The sequence below is a fragment of the Halichoerus grypus genome, chromosome 8 (genome assembly GCF_964656455.1).
Source record: "Halichoerus grypus chromosome 8, mHalGry1.hap1.1, whole genome shotgun sequence".
NCBI classification, from domain to species: domain Eukaryota; kingdom Metazoa; phylum Chordata; class Mammalia; order Carnivora; family Phocidae; genus Halichoerus; species Halichoerus grypus.
This window is the reverse complement of record NC_135719.1, coordinates 140,856,989-140,878,869: the sequence shown is the minus strand read 5'-3', so window position 1 is coordinate 140,878,869 and position 21,881 is coordinate 140,856,989. Positions and strand designations below refer to the sequence as shown.

Sequence of the window (21,881 nt, the reverse complement as noted above, 5' to 3'; positions counted from 1 at the left end):
ACGGCAGGCCGTCTCCCGGCGCGCGCCCGGCACCGCTCCGGTGGGGACGGGGACGGGGACGGGGGCGGGGGCTGCGGCGGCGCGGGGCCCGGCGCGCCCCTTCACGTGGGCGGCGGTCCGGGCATCCTCGGAGCCCCTCGGCCTGGGCCCCGGTGCCTCGCCGCGGACAGCAGCGCGGGGACGGCGCGGGCCGCCATCCCCTGGTGGCTCCGGGTGCAGGAGAGGGACGCGGGCGCGGACGACTGGATAGCGGCGAGGGGCGCGCGGGGCCGCGGAGAGGGTGAGACGGCCGCTTGTCGCAGTGGGGCCGGCCGGAAGGTCGCCCGGGGCCGCGGGGCCTCTCGGGGCCGGGGTCCCGGACACCTGCCGCTAAGCCGACTGCTTTGTCCCTGCAGGCCTCCGGTCGGGACGCCGACGGCACTCACCCGGGGTGCCGCGGAGAAACGCCGTGCATTGCGGCGGCATCGGTGCCCCGGCCGCATTAGAATTTAAATCTGTTGTTTGGGGCACCATGAGGCTGAGGCTCTTAGAAGACTGGTGCAGGGGGATGGATGTGAGCCCTCGGAAGGCGCTGTTGGTTGCCGGCATCCCCCCGACCTGCACGGTGGCAGAAACCGAGGAGGCTGCGGGCTGGTTTGGCGCCTATGGGCGGGTACAGGCTGCTCGGGAGGACGTGCCGGCGGGATGAGAACAGGAGTGTAGCCTTAGTAGGGCTGACGGAGGAGACGACTCGTGCTCTAGTCCCTAAGGAGATACCCGGAAAGGGGGGTGTCTGGAGAGTGATCTTTAAGCCCCCAGGCCTGAATAATGAATTTTTAAGCAGATTAAATGAATTCTTAGAGGGAGAGGGCACAACGTTGGGGGAGTTGACCAGAGCTCTTGGATATGGAAAGGACCCTTTTGACCTAGGACAGGACCTGATCCCAGAAATACAGGCCCCTGTGTAGGCACAGGCATTAGAGGAGGCTCTTCGGCCCGCCCTGCGGTACCTGAGATACAGAAAACTGAGAGTGTTCTCAGGCAGTGACCCTCCAGAACCAGGAGAAGAAGAATTTGAATCCTGGCTGTTTCATACTACTCAGATGATGAAGACATGGCAGGTGCCAGATGCAGAGAAAAGAAGATGCTTGCTAGAGAGCCTTAGAGGCCCAGCATTTGATGTTATTCGTGTCCTCAAGATAAACAATCCCTTCATTACAGTCGCTGAATGCCTGCAGGCTCTTGAGCAGGTATTTGGGGTTATTGATAATCCTAGGGAATTGCAGATCAAGTATCTGACCACTTATCAGAAGGATGGAGAGAAATTGTCTGCTTACGTGCTGAGGTTGGAGCCTTTATTACAGAAACGGTAGAGAGAGAAGCAGTTGAGAAAGATGTTGTGAATCAGGCCCGCCTAGACCAAATCTTGGCTGGAGCAGTCCACAGAACCCTTCGCAGGAAGCTTGCTCTGCCACAGGATGCCCCAGCCCCTGGCTTATTGCAGCTACTGGCGCTGATAAAGGACGAAGAGGCGGAGGAGGCCCTTCTCCAGACAGGATTAGAAGGGCATTTCTCCTGAATCTTAGGCAACCGGGAAGCAGAGCATGAAGGTAGAAGAACAGTCAGTGTACTCGTGATAGACATTAATCAGTCCCTTCCTTGTGCTGCCGAGGAGCTCATTCTGTACAGTTTTCTGTCTAAATCCTTCATCATTTCTGTGCTATTTAATGTCTTCCAAATGTGTCCTAGACTAGGAAGGATGTAGTTCTGCACTAGTATTTATGTATTTAGATTTACTACTGTGAATTTATCATACAAAATTGTACAGAGGGTCTATCGCTACATACATATGGTGCTCTGAGAAATGTCAGCTTATGTGATAACAGGTGCAAGGGTAGCACGTCGGATGTGATGATGTGTCATAGATAGTTTTTAGGTGTGTATTGCCCTACATTTATTATGAAGATAGGAGCGGTGGTTAAGATACTAAGTTATTTTCTGTCTGAATCACAATTTTACTGATTCTGCGCAGTCAAAATGAGGCAGGATCAAATGCTGAGGTTGGTAAGTTTGCAGCTATCACCTCTAACCCTGGGTTTCTGATATGTGCCATCAGAACATCTGGTTCTGAATGTCATTTTAATAGGTGTTATAAAATGATCTATGTGAACTTATAAAATAAAGGAATGCTAATACAATGACCTTTTTAAAATCTGTTTTATTTATATCAAGATTCCAAGAAAGATTTCATTTGAACAAAGGGTTCCAAAAGCATAAATCTGAAAAACACTGAGGTTACACAATCTTAGTCCCTTGGATATTTTCCTCTGAGTGCCCAGGGGATAGAGAGTAGTTTCCTTTTTCTTTTCTTTTTTTCTTTTTTTTAAGATTTATTTATTTATTTGAGAGAAAGAGCAAGCATGAGCGGGGGAGAGGCAGAGGGAGAGAAGAGAATCTTAAGCAGTCACCTCACTGAGCACAGAGCCCGATGTGGGGCTAGACCCCACAACCCTGAAATCACGACCTGAGCCGAAACCAAGAGTCAGATGCTCAACTGACTGAGCCATCCAGGTGCCCCTAGGGAGTAGTTTTCTAAGTGAGATTGCTAGAGGGACCTTTGACTGATGTAGGAGGGAATGAAACAACATGGAGCACAAATTAGTGCAAAGAGTAGGTCCAAATGCATCAGTGTGTCGAATTTGGAGAGTGAAAGGGAAGAAATAAAGGTTGTATGCTTCTCCATGACAGACTGGACTAAATTAAAGTTTCCCCATGTATTTTCTCATTGAATCCTCATAAAAATCCTGCAATATAGGAAAACCCAGTTTCTCATTGTAGAAATGGGCACAGAAAGGTTAAAAAGTACTTGTCCAAGGGGCGCCTGGGTGGCTGTCAGTTAAACGTCTGCCTTCTGCTCAGGTCATGATCCCAGGGTCCTGGGATCGAGTCCCACTTTGGGCTCCTTGCTCAGCAGGGAGCCTGCTCCTCCCTCTGCCTGCAGCTCCCCCTTCTTGTGCAAGCTCGCTCTCTCTCTGGCAAATACATAAATAAAATCTTAAAAAAATAAAAAAACTTGCCAAGGCAAAACAACTAGTAAGTGGCGGGTCCAGAATTCTGTCCTCTGCCCTACTGCAAGGCCCATATTCTTAACATTGCCAAGAAAGAGAAACAATCATAAGGGTATGAGCACCCAACAGCCTCACAAGGGAAACACGGCAGATGTTAACCACATTTCATATATGTCTTGTATGCATTAGTGTAGAGTACTTTATTCTGAATCATTACTGCCAACTAGACATGAGAAGTGGGGAGTATGAGAACCTATAAGACCCAGGGGCAGCCAGGACGGTGGGCATGGGTTAGTGACTTGGTCCCTAAAAAAACTCAGCATGAAGAAAGTTTGAAAATTGCTGAAAAGTAGGATAAAGTCTTCCTCTTTGATAAAAACATCCCAAAGGACCAAATTCAAGATGTACATCATTGGTTTAGATTCAGAGGCATAGTAAAGTGTTTCTGTTAAGACTAAATGTCATGGTTTCATTCTTTATGAAGTCCTCCCACTATGGGAAGCTAAATACAGATCAAGCCATCACATTATACACCTTAAATACATGTGATTTGTGCTTGTCAGTTATACCTCAATAGGGCAAGGAAAAAGAAGCAAAATACTAGATGGCATAGATACATTCAAAGGTGTAACTCTGATCTTGTTGGTATGTGTAAGGTACTTTGTTACCTTAGTAGTGGGAAGTGGTTTACCTGCATCTTGCTAGTGAGCAGACACTGTGTGTGCACACATAGGTGTTAATACACATCGAACCTCTCCTGTGTGTGAAGCACTGAGCTGGAGGGTACACACACACACACACACACATACATACATATTTAGGTTATAATGCCTGCCATGGAGGTCTATCCAGAGTTCATAATAACAGCTGATACCAAACACTTGCCTTGGGCACCACTGAACACATTTAGTCAAACAATACTGAGAGGTAAGGCCTTTTGTTTCCCCCATTTGCTTCCCCATTTCCTGGATCAAACTGAGGCACGGAGAAGTTAAGCAACTTGCCCAGACTTTCACAACCAAGAAGTGGCACGGTCAGGATTTATACTCAGGCCATCTATTTCCAGAGTCCTTGTCTATGCCGCCTGGTTAAAGTCTCACAGAAACCTGTAAGACACACCATCATTTCCCCATTTTACAGAGGAGAAGCTTCAGGCTCAGATTCAGTGCCAGGGCAAGGGCACATAGTCTGACTTCAGAGAGCTTTTCTTAAGGTGCTCTGACTTACACATCCGGTAAACACTACATAATTGTCAAAAATGGCAGTTATGTTTATGAAACCATGGGAAGTAGTAAAAACACGTCCTTTAAAAGCTGTGTTTCAAAAACATGAACAACAAAACATGAAAATGCTCACTAGTTGTGTCAGGATAATGGGATTGTAAAGATATTTTCATTTTTGGGGCGCCTGGGCAGTCGGTTAATTGTCTGCCTTCGGCTCAGGTTCTGATCCAGGGGTCCTGGGATCGAGCCCCATGTGGGCTCCCTGCTTGGCGGGAAGCCTGCTTCTCCCTCTCCCCCTGCTTGTGCTCTCTCTCTCTCACTCACTCTCTTTCTGTCAAATAAATAAAAATCTTAAAAAAAAAAAGATATTTTCGTTTTCTTTTGCTTCCTACAAGTATTTTCTTTCTTTTTTTTTAAGTAAGCCCTACGCCCAATGTGAGGCTTGAACTCACGACCCTGAGATCAAGAGTCGCATGATCTGCTGACTGAGCCCGCCAGATGCCCCTAAAACTGTTCTTTAAATGAAAAATAGGGCGCCTGGGTGGCTCAGCCGTTAAGCATCTGCCTTCAGCTCAGGTCATGATACTGGGGTCCTGGGATCAAGCCCCGCATCTGGCTCCCCGCTCTGCAGGAAGCTTGCTTCTCCCTCTTCCACTCCCCCTGCTTGTGTTCCCTCTCTCGCTGTGTCTCTGTCAAAATAAATAAAATCTTTTTTAAAAAAAAGTGAAAAATATACAAAGGAAGTGCTCAAAAAAACAAAAGGAGGTGAAATGTCAAAGGGAAAACAGGATCCAGCCTGAAAGAGCTCCCACTGGTGAAAGCTGCAATTTGAACAAAACAAATAGCATAGCATTGGTTTGTAACCCAAAGTATCAAATAAATACCCACAAGTTCATGCTGATATAAACACATGAGTGAATAAATAAATGTGGGAGGAGAGTCAGGTTTTCCTTATGCAAGAATTTCAAATCATTCATGTGTGTGCTTCGCCTTCTGGAGGTGGAGTTTATTCCTTCCTCCCCCTCAAGTGTGGGCTGAATTTAGGAACAGAGTAACAAAAGGGAGAAATAACAACTTTTCCACAGAGAAACCTGGCAAGTACTAGCTTGGCTAGTTAACATCAAGGTTAAAGTCAGAGAATGCATAACCCCGTCTAATGAGAAAAATACCAGATAGGGGCGCCTGGGTGGCTCAGTCGGTTAAGCATCTGCCTTCAGCTCAGGTCATGACCTCAGGGTCCTGAGTTCGGGTCCCGCATCGGGCTCTCTGCTTGGTGAGGAGTCTGTTTCCCCCCTCCCTCTGCCGCTCCCCCTGCTTGAGCTCTCTCACTCTCTTTGTCAAATAAATAAATAATCTTAAAAAAAAAATACCAGATAAACCCAAATTGAAGGACATTCTACAAAATACCTGACCAACTCTCCTCAAAGCTGTCAAGATCATGAAGGATAAGGAAAGACAGAGAAACTGTCACAGACCAGAGGAGACTAAGGAATCATGGTAGCTAAATGGAATGTGGTATCCAGGAGGGGCTTTTGGAACAGATAAAGGACTTTAGTGGAAAAGTAAAATCCAAAAATAGTCTGGAGTTTAGTTAATAGTAATCTATCAATGTTGGTTTCTTGGAGGTGACAAATGTACCGTGGTAATGGAAGATGTTAACAATAAGGGGAAACTAGTTGACTATGTAGGAGCTCTCTGCACTATCTTTGTAACTTTTCTGTAAGTCTCAACTATTCTAAAATAAAGTGTTCATCAAGAGGCACCTGGCTGGCTCAGTTAGAAGAGTATGTGACGCTTGATATAGCGATTACTTAAATAATCTTAAAAATAAATAAATAAAATGTTGATTTAAATACATACACAGATACATACATACATATATATATATATATATACATGCACAAGCAAATAACAAATGACCTGGCATGCCAACCAGTGAAATAAGTCACTAGGGAGTGAATAACTGGAGTGCCCACCCTTCCTAAAAATGGTTATTCATTTAAACACCACCAGGTGGCAGTAAGCACTCAGAGTAGCCTGTGGACAGGCCCAAACAGAAAGGGATTATTTCTTACATAAGTGGCGTCACATTTGCCCCCCTCAAAGACTGGAAAATTTCTCAAGCCTTTATGTGGAAAAAATATTTAAGTACCCATCTGGGAAGTGACCTCCTCTCTAGTCCATGACACTTCTAGAATCTTCTAATTAGCCTGAGAGTCCTGGCCTAGGCAAATGGACTGATCGGTCTATGTAACTGAGAACATCCTTAATGATTCCATTTCACTTCCAGCCAGAACATTTCATAAAATTGGAAACTAGGTGGTTTTATAATTCAACTTTTTTTTTTTTTAAAGATTTTATTTATTTATTTGACAGAGAGAGAGAGAGAGAGAGAGGTCACAAGTAGGCAGGCAGGCAGGCAGAAGGAGAGGGAGAAACAGGCTTCCCGCTGAGCAGGGAGCCCGATGCGGGGCTCCATCCCAGGACCCTGGGATCATGACCTGAGCCGAAGGCAGATGCTTAACTGACTGAGTCACCCAGGCGCCCCTAGAATTCAACTTATTTTAAAGAGAATGACATGTGGGTCGAAAGTACTCTTTAGCTTCAGAGGGTTTCCCATATACTCTCCTGCCCCTGCTACTAGCAAGGCTAACTCTGCTTTTAGAGATGTTAATTTTCGGTTACCATATAAACTGGACCAATATATTAAATAATTCAGTGTAAAGTAGGGTTGTAAGGCTCTTAGTCATCATCCTGAGAGATGGGTTGGGGGTCAGAAAGCTGGGGTCTGAGATGATAGAATATCGCAGATGAGGCAAGTGAGGCTCAGAGGTAAGTGACTTGCTCAAGAACACACAGCTGGAGCGCCTAGGTGGCTCAGTTGGTTAAATGTCTGACTTTGGCTCAGGTCATGATCTCAGAGTCCTAGCTAGGATTGAGCTTTGTGTCCAGGGAGTCTGCTTCTCTCTCTCTCCCTCTCCCTCTACCCCTCCCCCCACTCATGCTCTCCCTCCCCCCATGCCCCGCTCAAATAAATAAATACATTTTTAAAAATTTTTAAAAATTAAAACACACACACAGCTAGTTAGTGGCAGGGCCCAAACTTGAACCCAAACCTGAGCCTGCTTCTGGCTTCTCTATGACCTGCTAGTATAAGCATTAAATTCCTCTTGGATTTCAGTTTACTTACCTACAAAATCTATGGTCCTCTTTAGCTCTAAAACTGTGTGACTCAAAAGGTCTTCTAGTTATCTGTGTTTGAATATCCTTAATTTAAAAACTGACCCTAAATTCTTAACATACCCTAATATATGTCACTTAACGTGTGTTCCCAAATATTATCAGAATATCTTTTGATGAATGTGCTTTCTAGCTCCCCAACTAGATTCTATGTTCCCCTTGATATCAAGGTATATTATATCCCACATAAGCCCAACATGGTGTTTCACACTTGGAAGGTAATATTTCATAACTAATTAACAATGCTCTGATGTGCCTTACTTTTTTTATTAAAGATTTTATTTATTTGAGAGAGAGAGCATGAGTGCGGGGGGTGGGGCAGAGAAAGAGGGAGAAGCAGGGAGCCCAACACGGGACTCGATCCCGGGACCCAAGATCATGACCTGAGCTGAAGGCAGACACTTAACTGACTGAGACACCTAGGCACCCCTCTGATGTGCCTTATTATATATAATAATAATCATGGCTGGGGTGCCTGGGTGGCCAGTCGGTTAAGCATTTGACTCTTGGTTTCGGCTCAGGTTATGATCTCAAGGTTGTGGGATCAAGCCCCACATCGGGCTCTGTGTTGGGTTTGGAGCCTGCTTAAGATTGTCTCTCTCTCCTCCCTCTGCCCCTGCCCACACTCTCTCTCTCTCTCAAAAACAATCATAATCATAATCAAGGCTATCATTTGTTAAGCTCTTCCTATGGGCCAGGCAGGGTGCTAAATGCTTCACCTATGTTACCTCGTTTAATTCTGACCCCAATCTTGGTGGGTATTTTACTAGCCCTAATTTCGAATGAGGACACAGACCTTTGGCTAGGTAAGGTGTTTTTTCCAGAATCACACAGCTAAAAGCTACCAAGATCTGTCTGGTTCCAGAGCCCGTACCTTAACCACTGTGCCCGACAGCCTCCGTGAGTATCTTGGCTCTGAACCAGGCTAACACCACCTCAAGCGTGGAACATGAATATAAGCACTGGTGAACCAGTTTCTGAGCGTATAACCTAAATCCTACCCGTCACCACTTCCTGCTGCTTCCCTCCAAACAGAAATAAGAATAAGAATAAAACAACCCCGTGAATGCCGTGGAAGAGACAGCACTGTGAGCTACCATTCAGCTAGTTAGTCCCCTTCCTCTGTATCTAAAGCCGGATTGTTCACCCACTTTACAGAACCGTGAACTTCAGGGGAAATCCAGCTGTTCCATCATCCCTGCACGAAGTGGGGATGGTAAGTTTTGATTAGTTTAAGATGATTCGGTCCCCTTTGCCAAACTGCACGTTTTAGGCAGGGGCAGATAATACAATTCTTTTTTTTTTTTTTTAAGATTTTATTTATTCATTTCAGAGAGAGAGAGAGAGAGTACACAAGTGGGGGGAGAGGCAGAGGCAGAGGGAGAAGCAGACTCCCCGCTGAGCAGGGAGCCCGATGCAGGACTCGATCCCAGCACCATGAGACCCCAACTGGAGCCGAAGGCAGACGCTTAACCGACTGAGCCACCCAGGCGCCCCCAGATAATGCAATTCTATCCTGTGAAATATGAGCACTGTTTTTCAAACTTTATTGATGTGAACAAGGCTCCCATACCAGCTTCACCATTTCCTAACTCTGTGACTTTGGGCGAGTTTCTTAATCCTTCGGCAGGTGGGGGGGGGGGGGGCTTCAGTGTCTTCAGATGAAAGTGAGAGTAAGCATGGCACTTACTCACAGGGTCACAGTGAAGACCAAATGAATTATTAACGCAACGTGCCGGCAACCGTACCTGCTGCGGGGCAGGTCCTCGATAAGCAGCTATATTGTATGTGTTCCCTGCTTCCACACAAAAGCTACCCCCAAAGCTCAGTTGCTGTCCCCAAGTTTCTGTGGATCAAGAGTCCGGGAACAACTTCACTGGGAGGTTCTGGCCCCCTCACTGACTGCAGCAGAGGTTGGCCTTGGCCAGGGCTGTGGCCGGCTCCTGGGAGACCTTCCAAGCTCGGGGCGGGGCGGGGGGGCTCTCCACGGGGCGTCTCATGACACAGCAGCTGATTTCTACTGGAAGCAAGCCGCCCAAAAGGGAGTGAGAGAAGACCCCAAGATGGAAGCCACAGTCTTTTTATAATCTTATCTCAAAAGGGACACAGCATCCCTTCCGTAGTATTCTGTCCATTAGAAACAAGCTCCCAATCCCAGCCGGTACTCGTACTCAAGGGCAGGAGGTAACACAAGGGTGTGAATTCCGGGAGGCGCCTGCAACAGCTCTTGTTATTTTTCTTTACAGACACACAGAACAAGTTTATACTTATTTTTTTTTAAGATTTTATTTATTTTTATTTTGAGAGAGCGAGCATAAGCTGGGGTGTGGGGAAGCGTGGGGTAGGGGCGGGGCAGGGCAGAGGCAGAGGCAGAGGCAGAGGCAGAGGGAGAAGCAGACTCCCCACCCGGCAGGGAGCCTGAGGCGGGGCTCCATCCCACGCTCCCAAGATTAGGACCTGAGTCGAAGGCAGACACTTAACTGATTGAGCCACCCCAAACGCCCAATACTTTTGTTACTTCTACTTTATATTTCACCTTTAAATGGTAAAATTCCTCTATGAGATCCAGGCTAAAAGAAAAAAAAAATCCTCCGTTACCTTCCTTGTCCCTAACTTAACTTGGTCATGTATCAGAGTAATAAACACGGGATTCTTCCCTGTCCATGCTACGGGCTGCCACGGGCCCTCTCGGGTTTTAGAACCAGCACACGTTCGGCCTTTCTGGAGCATAGGCATAATTGCCTCTGCAAACTCTCTACTCCAAGCAGTAAATGCCCAGCTGCTTCTCAGTTTCCAATTCCCTTCTGATCTTGGCTCCCTCCATTTTGAGTGGCCTTTTAGCAGAAGCAATAACCCACAGGGGCCCTGACACTCCCATCCTCCCGGGAGTGGGGAGATTTCCCTTGTACCCACCAGTTTCTGGCTTCTCAGACACTATGCCTTCAAGATGCAACAAAAGCTTTTAAATATGCATTCCTTTGGGGCGCCTGGGTGGCTCAGTCATTAAGTGTCTGCCTTCGGCTCAGGTCATGATCCCGGGGTCCTGGGATTGAGCTCCGGGGTCCTGGGATCGAGCTCCGGGGTCCTGGGATCGAGCTCTGCATCAGGCTCCCTGCCCCGCAGGAAGCCTGCTTCTCCCTCTCCCACTCCCTCTGCTTGTGTTCCCTCTCTCGCTGTGTCTCTCTCTGTCAAATAAATAAATAAATAATCTTAAAAAAAAAAATCATGAGATAAATTCCAAGGGGCAAACACTATTCTCTTATCTTTTTTAATTAGTAATTTATAATGCATTAGGCAAAGCAGGGGTGAGGCAGCTTCTCGGCAGGGAGCAGATAGGCCAGTCCTAGCCAGTTGGAGGGGATTCATCTTACTCCAGGAGAATGGCCCAGCTTGGGACACTCAGAAGACAAGTTTTGTCTCCAAGGGACTGATTCCCATTTGAGTTTAACTGAGACAAGCACAACTAAAGAAACATGCACATTTGGGGCGCCTAGCTAGCTCAGTCAGAAGAGCAACTGACTCCTGATCTTGGGGTTGTGAGTTCAAGCCCCATGTTGGGTGGAGACATTATTTAAAATAAATAACTTAAAAAAAAAAAAGTTTTAAGAAATGTGCACATTCCCCAGAATGTCTGAATTAGACACTTGCTTTTCTCTCCAGGGCCCATTCTGTCTTCTTCCAGCACTAGCCCGGGTTTCACTGTGGATTCTCTTCCCCATGGCTCCGCCCCAGTTTAGGGCACAGATCCATCGATGGCCGAGATGCAAACGAACCATGCAGGCACATTTGCACGAGGAGAGCATGAGAAGGAATCAGGGCCGGAGCATGAAGCCCGTGGCCTCAGCTCCCTCTTCCAGCCTTTGTGGTTGGAGCCTTACTTTCCTCCAGCTCGTTCATACTGCGTGATTATTTCATGTCTATTCATTTAATCACTTATTGTCTCTCCCGGTTTCTTTGGGTCAGGAATTCATACAGGGCTTGGTGGGGATGGCTGGTCCCTATTGCATGGTGTCTGGAGCCTCAGTTTGAAGACCCCAAAGGCAGGGGCTACCATCGTCTGAAGTCTGGGCTTTCATTTGCCTGGCTGCGGACGGCAGGGTCAGCCCAGGACCTAGCTGGGGGACGCTGTCTGCCAGAACGCAGGATTTTCCATGTAGCCTGGGCTTCCTCACAACGATTGTGGCTGGGTTCCAAGGGCAAGGATCCCAAGAGTCAGGCAGAGGCTGTACCCTTTTTATGACCTAGCCCCAGAAGTCATAGAGCATCATTTGTGCCGTATTCTCTGGTTACCGGTTGGGCAGGCACACGGCCCCTCCCCGACCCAGATTTAATAAAAGAGCAGCAATCCCTGTTCAGGCCCGCTGTGCGAAGTGCACATGCAATGGGATAGATATAGAATTGGAAAATGCAGGGCACCTGGGTGGCTCAGTTAGTTAAGCGACTGCCTTCGGCTCAGGTCATCATCCTGGAGTCCCAGGATCGAGTCCCGCATCAGGCTCCCTGCTCAGCAGGGAGTCTGCTTCTCCCTCGGACCCTCCCCCCTCTCGTACTCTCTCTCTTGCTCTCTCTCTCTCAAATAAATAAAAAATCTTAAAAAAAAAAAAAATTGGAAAATGCATTCTGTTTCAATGGCTGATTGTCCTTTATTACTGCTCTTGGGATATTTATTCCAGTTTTGTTGTTGCCGTTGTTCAATTTTTAGTTTATTTTTTAGTTTTCTAGTCTTCCCTGCCATGTTATTGTTTCCTCCAAATAGATCCACCCCTTGGGTGAGGCAACTGGGCCAGCTGTCCTGAGCCCTCACTGGGTGGCAGCCCACAGGGGGCTGTATTTCATACCTTTATGTCCCATCTATGGGTAGCTCTGCGCCCAAATTTCCCTTTTCTTTTTTCTTCCCTCTTTCATGTTGAAAGCTTTTTTCAGGGGCGCCTGGGTGGCTCAGTTGGTTAAGCGACTGCCTTCGGCTCAGGTCATGATCCTGGAGTCCCTGGATCGAGTCCCGCATCGGGCTCCCTGCTCGGCAGGGAGTCTGCTTCTCCCTCTGACCCTCCCCCTTCTCATGTACTTGCTCTCTCTCAAATAAATAAATAAAATCTTTAAAAAAAAAAAAAAAAAGAAAGCTTTTTTCAAATGAGTCTGAGAAAATGGTGTGGTGGGTTCTCAAGTGCGTGATGCTCCTCGGCTGTCAATTCTCTTCTTAGAGCAGGGCACTAAACAGCCGACTGTAAGTGCTGTGTTCATGGCTGGGGCTGGTGGTGGGACAGCAGGTAGCTTTCTGGTTGGGGGATCCCCAAATGTCAGGAGCTGGAGGTCTCCTCTCTCAGGCTGTTCGTTTTCTCCAGGGAATCATCCTTTACCTCCTGCTCAAGGGGAACAATTCTTTATCTACTTGCTTTCCAGGAACGAGGTGGGACACAGAGGCCCTGGGTCTCCCTGTTTGGAATGCAGACCCTTGTCACTCTCCTGGTTTTCAGTCAGGAGCCTCACCTGCACCCCACACTGGGTCTGGCATCCCTGAATCAGAAGCATCTGTGGTTCAAATTAAACTCATCCAGAGAATAAACCCCCCATCTCCTGCCAAGGTGAGCAGCACAGGGTGGGATGGGGCTCCAGGTGTCTTATAGCTCCTTTCATCTGACTTATTCCTTTCATCTGGCAAACTCTGAGTAGCTTCCTGTGCCCCGATAGCAAATTACCACAAACATGGTGACTTAAAACAACAGAAATGTATTCTGCCACAAATCTGGAAGCCAGGAGTCCACAGTCAGTTACACAGTTCCCAAATCAAAGTGTCAGCAGGATCTCAGGAAGAATCCTCACCTTGCCTCCTCGGCTTGTGTCTTGGCTTGTGGTCACATCGGGCCGATCTTTAAGGCCACCATCTTTAAATCTCTCTCTGCCCCCCTCTTCACGTGGTCTTTTCCTCCGTGTCAGTGTCAAACCCCCTCCCCTTCCTTTTATTTATTTATTTTTTTTAAAGATTGTATTTATTTATTTGAGAGAGAGAGAATGAGAGAGAGAGGACATGAGAGGGGGGAGGGTCAGAGGGAGAAGCAGGGAGCCTGATGCGGGACTCGATCCAGGGACTCCAGGATCATGACCTGAGCCGAAGGCAGTCGCTTAACCAACTGAGCCACCCAGACGCCCCCCTTCCTTTTATAAGGGACACTTGTCAGAGCATTTAGGGCCCACCTGGATAAGCCAGGATAGTCTCCCCATCACAAGATCCTTAGCTTTATCACATCTGCAAAGATACTTTCATGGGTAACATTCACAGGTGCAGGAAACGAGGACTTGACATGTCTGTGGGCCATTATTCAACCAGTATGCCCTTTGTTTCCAGTCCTCTGTCCTGACCTTGCGTGCTTCTGTTTAATACCTTTTGGAAGGTCCATGCGGGGTAAAGATTTGCTTTCAGTTGGCCCCCCTCTGCAGGGCCTTATGGTGTAGCTTCCTCTGCTCTCCCAGGTCAGTACTGCTCCTTCAATACAGGCACAGACATTGTACGTTCAGTTCCGGACCATTGCAATAGAGGGAGTACCACAATCAAGCGCGCCAAGTGCCATTTTTGGTTTCCCAGTGCATGTAAGTTACGTTTACACGATACTGTAGTCTATGAAGTGTGCAATAGCACGATGCCTAAAAAAAGCACATAATTTAAAAAGACTTCATTGCTAAAAAATGCTAACCACCATCTGAGTTTTCAGCAAGTCGTCACAACTGCCAAAAGAAATATAATAATAAGAGAAAGTTTGAAATCCTGCAAGAACTACCAAGATGTGACAGAGACCTGAAGTGAGACAGTACTGTCGGGAAGAGGGCGCCAATAGACTTGCTTGACATAGGGCTGTCACAGACCTTCAGTCGGTAAAAAAAAAAAAAAAAAAAAAAGGTAGTATCTGCAAAGTACGACGAAGTATAAGCGCAATAAAGCGAGGTATGCTTGAACTTGTCCATGGTCCAAAAATGTGTTGGCATCTTGCTGTGGTCTGAATGTTGATACGCTAAGGCCCAAGGGTGATGGCGTTAGGAGGTGGGACTTTGCGGAGGTGATTTAGGTCTGGAGGGTGGAGCATCATGAATGGGATGAGGGCCCTTATAGGAGAGGCCCCAGAGAGCTCCCTGGCCCCTTCTGCCATGTGAGGACACAGCTAGAAGTTTGCGATGCGGAAGAAAGCCCTCACCCGACCATGCTGGAACTCTGACCTCGGACTTCCAGCCTCCAGACCGTGAGAAATAAAGGTCTGCTCTTTATAAGCACCCAGTCTGCGATACTTTGCTCCGCTGCATGAGTGGACTGAGGCACACTTCTTGGCAGTGGATGCACCCCCCTCCTCCTTGTTCTGGAAGGCTTACACTTGTTTTAGTCCTTGACTGTCATTTTGGGTGGGTTTCAAGTGGAAATAGATATAAACATGTGTGCTTAATATGCAGTGTTTAGCCAAATGTCTCTCCACTGGTTTTTAAATATTTTTACAGATAGCTTTATTACTTCTTCTGTTTGTTACAATATTTATTTGCTTGTTTTCCAAATAGACTCATACTAAGGGTGAGATGACAGAACGCTAGAAATCACACCTCTTACTTAAATTTGACGGTCAAAATTCGAGTCTACCCATTATCATGCTTTTTAAGCATATCCCAAACATTAAGCCATTTTGCCACTTTGTACCTCTTTTAAAACAGCTATATTCTGGGGCGGCTGGGTGACTCAGTTGGTTAAGCGTCTGCCTTCGGCTCAGGTCATGATCCCAGGGTCCTGGGATCGAGCCCCGCGTCAGGCTCCCTGCTCAGCGGGGAGTCTGCTTCTCCCTCTCCCTCTGTGCTCTCTCTCTCAAGTAGGTAAATAAAAGCTTTAAAAAAATTTTTTTAAATAAAATAGCTGTTTTCTTATAATGCCAATATCACATCTGATACAATTGTCAATAATGACTTGATCATCTAATATCCAGTTCATTTTCAAATTTCCCTGATTATCTCAAATATATCTTCTCACAGGGGCACCTGGGTGGCTCAGTCTGTTGAGCGTCCAACTCTCGGTTTCAGCTCAGGTCATGATCTCAGGGTCGTGAGATCGAGCCCTGTGTTGGGCTACACACTTAGCACAGAGTCTGCCTGAGATTCTTTCCCCCTCTCTCTCCTCCCCCCACTCTCTCTCAAATAAATACATAAATAAAATCTTTAAAAAAAAAATGTTCTCACAGTTGATCTATGGGACTCGGATCCCAACAAGGACCACACATGACCCTGGGTGTCTCTGGAGTCTCGTAGCTAACGGGGCCCCTAACAAGGACCACACATGACCCTGGGTGTCTCTGGGGTCTCGTAGCTAACGGGGCCCCTAACAAGGACCACACATGACCCTGGGTGTCTCTGGGGTCTCGTAGCTAACGGGGCCCCTAACAAGGACCACACATGACCCTGGGTGTCTCTGGGGTCTCGTAGCTAACGGGGCCCCTAACAAGGACCACACATGACCCTGGGTGTCTCTGGGGTCTCGTAGCTAACGGGGCCCCTAACAAGGACCACACATGACCCTGGGTGTCTCTGGGGTCTCGTAGCTAACGGGGCCCCTCCCTTTTCCTCATGCCATTGCCTTGTTCAATCTCCAGTTTTGAGAAGACACATAAGAAACATATTTATATTCCCTACATTATTCCAAAATGGCTTTGAGAGAATCAAGTAGAGCGCACTATTCTCTGATAGAAAGATGTGTGGGGATGACTCGCGGGTCTAACATAATCAGCTAGGTCTTGCTCAGATATCAAACTCCAGCCCCAGACATTTCTGTCCCCACACAGCCCTTTTACTCTGACATGCAGACTTCTTGAAGAGGCGTCTGTTTTTCACCCAAGGATCTTGAGTAGCCCTATCCAGGCAAAGTTATTTTTGGATCAAATGCAATCCAAGAGAAGGCAGAGACGCAAAATACCAAATTCCTTCTGCAGGGGCTCCAGTGCCCAGGGGACAGCGTCCCTGTGCTTCCTTACGTTCCCATACAAACCGCTTCTATGGAAGAAACATCCAGGGATCCTCCCCTTGAATGATTGTTTCAGAATATGACTGAAACATGTATGGGGAAAGGAAATGTTTCTTTTTTTGTTGGAGTAGGAGAGGGGGCTCCCATACCTCCTTCTGATATTTGAGGGTCTGCTCACTGTATTAGTTTCTGGAGCCCTTGTTACTAAGTGCCACACAACAGAAATGCGTTCTCTCACAATTCTGTAGGCTCAGAGTGCAAAATCAAGGTGTCAGCAGGGCCGTGCCCTCTCGGAAGTCTCCAGGGAAGGATCTGGGTCACGCCTCTCTTCCAGCTTCTGGTGTTAGCAAGATATTCCAGCTCCTTGGTGTTCCTGGGCTTATCGATGTATCGCTCCAACCTCTGCCTCCATCATCACGTGGCCTGCCCCCTGTGTGTCTCTGGGTCTCAGTTTTCTATTTTTCTTCCTTTTTTTTTTTTAAAGATTTTATTTATTTACTTATTTAGAGAGAGAGCACAAGCGGGAGGAGAAGCAGAGGGAGAGGGAGAGAGAATCTGAAGCAGACTCAGAGCCCAACTCGGGACTCGATCCCATGACCCTGAGATCATGACCTGAGCCGAAACCAGGAGTCAGGCGTTCAACCCACTGAGCCTCCCAGGCGCCCCTCGGTTTTCCCTTCTTATCGAAACACCTGTCTCTGGGTTAGGACCCACCCTAATCCAGTATGACCTTATCCTAACCAATTACGTTGCAAAGGTCCTATTCCAAATAAGGTCACATTCTGGGTTTCCAGCGGGGGATATGAATTCTTGGAAACCCTGTTCAACCCAGTGTGCCCACCCTGAGTCAGGTAGAAATGCAGATGTTACAGAGCCCACCTACTTTTTTTTTTTTTTTTTTTTTTTTTTATTTGACAGAGCGAGTCAGCGAGAGAGGGAACACAAGCAGGGGGAGTGGGAGAGGGAGAAGCAGGCTTCCCACAGAGCAGGGAGCCGGATCATGACCTGAGCCAAAGGCAGACGCTTAACAACTGAGCCACCCAGGTGCCCCCCAGCTACTTTTATAGGAAATGAAAACTCCTCATAAGCATTGTCCTTGTCCCCCGCCCGTCAGGTACTGTGCAGTGTGTGACCTGGGCTTGGCCAGTGGGACCCCCCTGCATAGGAATCTATCCAGAGCTAGAGCTTTTTTACAAAAAAAAAGCAGGGGAGGAGAGATTCTTCTAGATGGTCATGTGCTTTGTCAGCTTCTACCATGGTAAAAAAGAATACCCCCAAAATCTCAGTGACTTACAACAGCAAAGGTGTTTGTCCCTCACAGTTCCGTGGGCAGGATGTTCTAGACTGCGGCTTGGCTGGTTTCGATTGGACTCCCACAGGTGGGGTTCAAGTGTGCTTCACACCTTTGCAGAGCTGGGGCGGGAGGAGCCGCAGGCCCCTGGAGGATGCTTTCCTCATGCAAGATGGCAGGAGAGCAGGGCAGGAACTCTGCTCAGAAAGGGCACGCAGTCATTTCCCCCAAATTCCATGGGTCAGGGCAGGTCACATGCCAAGCCCGTGGTCATCGGGACGGGGAGGCTTGAGATGGAAGAGGAGAGAAGGAATCCCTCCTGGAAAAATCACAGAATCTATCGCACTATGGCAGCAACATCAGATGCCATATGACAACAGTGTCCTTTCTGGTCTGCTTCTGGGCCAACTTCTAATCTCATTTCTCAGGCCAGTTCTGTGAGATACCCAATAGCCTTTGGTAAATTCCTCTGCAGCTTCAGTTGGTCAGTCAGCTTCTGTGGCTTGCAGCTAAGGGTCTTGAATGAGATGCAGGACATGAACTCCTCTCTGGCTTTAAGTGTGGCTTGGTGATCACTGGCCCCGTGTCTCTCAGTACCTCCCCACCCCCATCTACCTGCTCTGGTGCGGGGACTCTGAAAACCATACTCCAGTATCCTGGGCCGGCTGACTTTCTGGCAGATCCAGCCCATCCAGAGGACTGGCAGGGAGGAAGGGAGAAGCGACATCTTTGCTGCTGCCTGATGCTCTTGTCTGTGCTGTCTCGGCAACAGCCTCTGGGTTCCTGCAGCCCCTCCGGACCTGCTCTGTGGTGTCCTCTGGCTGGGCGGTGCCCCCTCTTCAGGTGTGTTTTCCCGATGGGGCTGATTGGTGCCTGGGTCATCTCCGATCACGGTCCCAGGTTAGGGACCTCCAGCTTGTGGCATCTCTGGGTGTTGTCTCTGCTGGGCGGTCCCTGGTAAGAACCCGACTCTGTCCTGCATGCAGATGACAGAGGCATCTGTACCCAGAGTTTTCCTGCAGAAGCGGGGAAATTCCAGCAGAGCCCCTGGGCTCTGGATAGCGCCTCACATGCAGCCCTTCTCTCTTAATCCCTATGTACAAAAGCCCCGCTCTCTTTTCTTTCCTGGTAGACCCTGATGGGCCAATAAAACTAGACACTAAATCATTACCCGTTGAAAAACTGGTTTCCCTTGCCCAGAGGGCTGGAAGAATTCATTCTTTATCTACCACTGGAAAGAGGAGGGAGGGCGCCTGGGTGGCTCAGTTGGTTAAGCGACTGCCTTTGGCTCAGGTCATGATCCTGGAGTCCCTGGATCGAGTCCCGCATCGGGCTCCCTGCTCGGCAGGGAGTCTGCTTCTCCCTCTGACCCTCCCCCCTCTCATGTGCTTGCTCTCTCTCATTCTGTCTCTCTCAAATAAATAAATAAAAAATCTTTAAAAAAAAAAAAAGGAAAGAGGAGGGAAATATTTGGAAATATTTGCCCTGGGGTATATGCTTGGAGGTCAGGGGGAGTCCCCCTTCTTAAATTGTATTGAATCCTTCCAAGGCAGGGATGAAAATGAAGACATTTTCAACAAAACTGATATTTCCATATTTAAAACGTTCATATGCTGCCTCCGCTTTAAACTAAAATAAACTTAAAACTGCAAACAAAAACTCATAAACGTTAAATGAACAACATTAAATCAAAGTGATGGATGTTGATTTACTAGAGCTGAATCACTGTGAATCACCCATGTGGGGTTTAACGGGGGAAAGATGTATTTTCTTTTTCTTTTTTTTTCTTTTTAAAGATTTTATTTATTTATTTGACAGAGAGAGACACAGCGAGAGCAGGAACACAAGCAGGGGGAATGGGAGAGGGAGAAGCAGGCTTCCCGCTGAGCAGGGAGCCTGATGTGGGGCTCGATCCCAGGACTTTGGGATCATGACCCGAGCCGAAGGCAGACGCTTAACAACTGAGCCACCCAGGCGCCGCGGAAAGATGTATTTTCAATTTGAGTTTTGTTTTGGATAATGGACCATTATTTGAATCACTGACATTATCGCTGTTGATTTTTGTTTTGTTTTGTTTTAAATAATAAATTCCATTTTAACCACCTAGTCATTATTTCAATGAGCCAATCCATTTAATCGTGTACCCCCAAAATATATAATACAGAGGGCACCTGGTTGGCTCAGTTGGTAGAGCATGCAACTCTTGATCTGAGGGTTTTGAGTTCTAGCCCTGTGTTGGGCAGACAGCCTATTTAAAAACAAAATCAAACCAAACCAACACAAAATACAATACAGAAAATATTTCATAATATTTAATGAAATTTCTTTATGGTTTATTTATAACCCTTACCGCTAGTACATTGGATGGGAAGGAGATTAGAGCTGCATAATTCATCGTTTCATAGAACCACACGCTTCTCTTGCCATCTTTCTCTATTTGAACTCTGGTGAGATGTTTGCCTTCAATGATACTGTACACTGATTCATCTGCCGTGAACATGACCTTGTCCGAATGGAAAATCACGTTTTAAAATTGTGAGGTGAGGGGTGCCTGGGTGGCTCAGTCAGTTAAGCGTCTGCCTTTGGTTCAGGTCATGATCCCGGGCTCCTGGGATCCAGCCCAGAGTTAAACCAGGATCCCTGCTCAGCAGGAGTCTGCTTCTCCCTCTTCTTCTGCCCCTCCTCCCTACCCCCTCCTCATGCTCTCTCTCTGTCAAATAGATAAATAAAATCTTTAAAAAATAAAAAAATAAATAAAATCGTGAGGTGGCCCTTGGTTCTGGAGTGGTCATCCAGATGACCCCAAAATGAAAACACAACATTTGAAACTTTTGGTAAAACTCATAGACCTCCTCCCCAGGAATGTACCTACAGACCCCAATTTTTTTTTAAGATTTTATTTATTTATTTGACAGAGAGAGAGAGATAGCGAGAGCAGGAACACAAGCAGGGGGAGTGGGAGAGGGAGAAGCAGGCTTCCCACCGAGCAAGGAGCCCAATGCGGGGCCCAGTCCCAGGACCCTGGGATCATGACCTGAGCCGGAGGCAGATACTTAACGACTGAGCCACCCAGGCTCCCCTATAGACCCCAATTTGAAAAGCACCACCCTGAGTTATGAAGGGAGAAGGTTAGGATGAAAAGAGATTGCTCAGGGGCCACATGCATGGACCATGGAGGTGTCCACTGCTGACCTGCAGAAGCAGCTTAGGAAGACCCCAGTAGATGGAAGGAAGTGGGGGTGAGTTTCCAAGAACAAGAATAGATACCTCCTATACATGTGAGGTAGAGGTGGCTTCCTCCAGGCAGCCTGGTGCAATCCTGCCCAGAGTGGGGCTCCTTCTGGAAGTAAATAACATAAGATATATGATTGCCTTTCCATGGTGCTTCCTGGAAACTTAAGCTGCAAACTTCTCAAAATCTTGAAAATCAGGAATTAGAAGATTTAAAGAAATCCAGTATAGTGCAATTACATTTTATGTGAATTTGAATGATGAAATCTGAAATAATGTAAAAATATTAATAAGGCCTCATGTCATGCCCCATCACTGAAATACAAAACCCCACCCAGTTAAAAAATCAGTCAAGAATCCCTTGATTTTGGGCGGCTAGGTGGCTCAGTTGGTTAAGCGTCTGCCTTTGGCTCAGGTCGTGAATCTGGAGTCCCAGGATGGAGTCCCGCATCGGGCTCCCTGCTCAGCGCGGGGGATGGGGGGCCCTGCTTCTCCCTCTGACCCTCCCCTCTCTCGTGCTCTCTCTCTCAAATAAATAAATAAAATCTTAAAAAAAAAAAAAAGGCGCCTGGGTGGCTCAGTTGGTTAAGCGACTGCCTTCGGCTCAGGTCATGATCCTGGAGTCCCTGGATCGAGTCCCGCATCGGGCTCCCTGCTCAGCGGGGAATCTGCTTCTCCCTCTGACCTTCCCCCCTCTCATGTGCTCTCTCTCTCTCAAATAAATAAATAAAATCTTTAAAAAATAAAAAAAATTTAAAAAAACACTAACAAAAAAACAAAAAAAGAATCCCTTAATTTCAAAACTGGTGGGACCAGGGCTTGTACGCCGTTCATGAAGTTGCCACAGGGTGGGGTCGCTTTAGCAGAAA

The 21,881-nt window shown here is 47.3% G+C and overlaps 1 protein-coding gene across 1 annotated transcript; it reads left to right on the top strand.

Annotated features, from left to right (window-relative positions):
- Positions 1 to 45: 45 nt before the first annotated feature.
- On the top strand, positions 46 to 2,177 carry MOAP1 (modulator of apoptosis 1). The gene is given in 4 exon segments (XM_036071578.2): positions 46 to 280; positions 396 to 621; positions 623 to 1,344; positions 1,347 to 2,177. Coding segments are annotated over 3 exon segments (1,044 nt in total). The 5' UTR covers positions 46 to 280; positions 396 to 511; the 3' UTR covers positions 1,559 to 2,177.
- Positions 2,178 to 21,881: the final 19,704 nt, after the last annotated feature.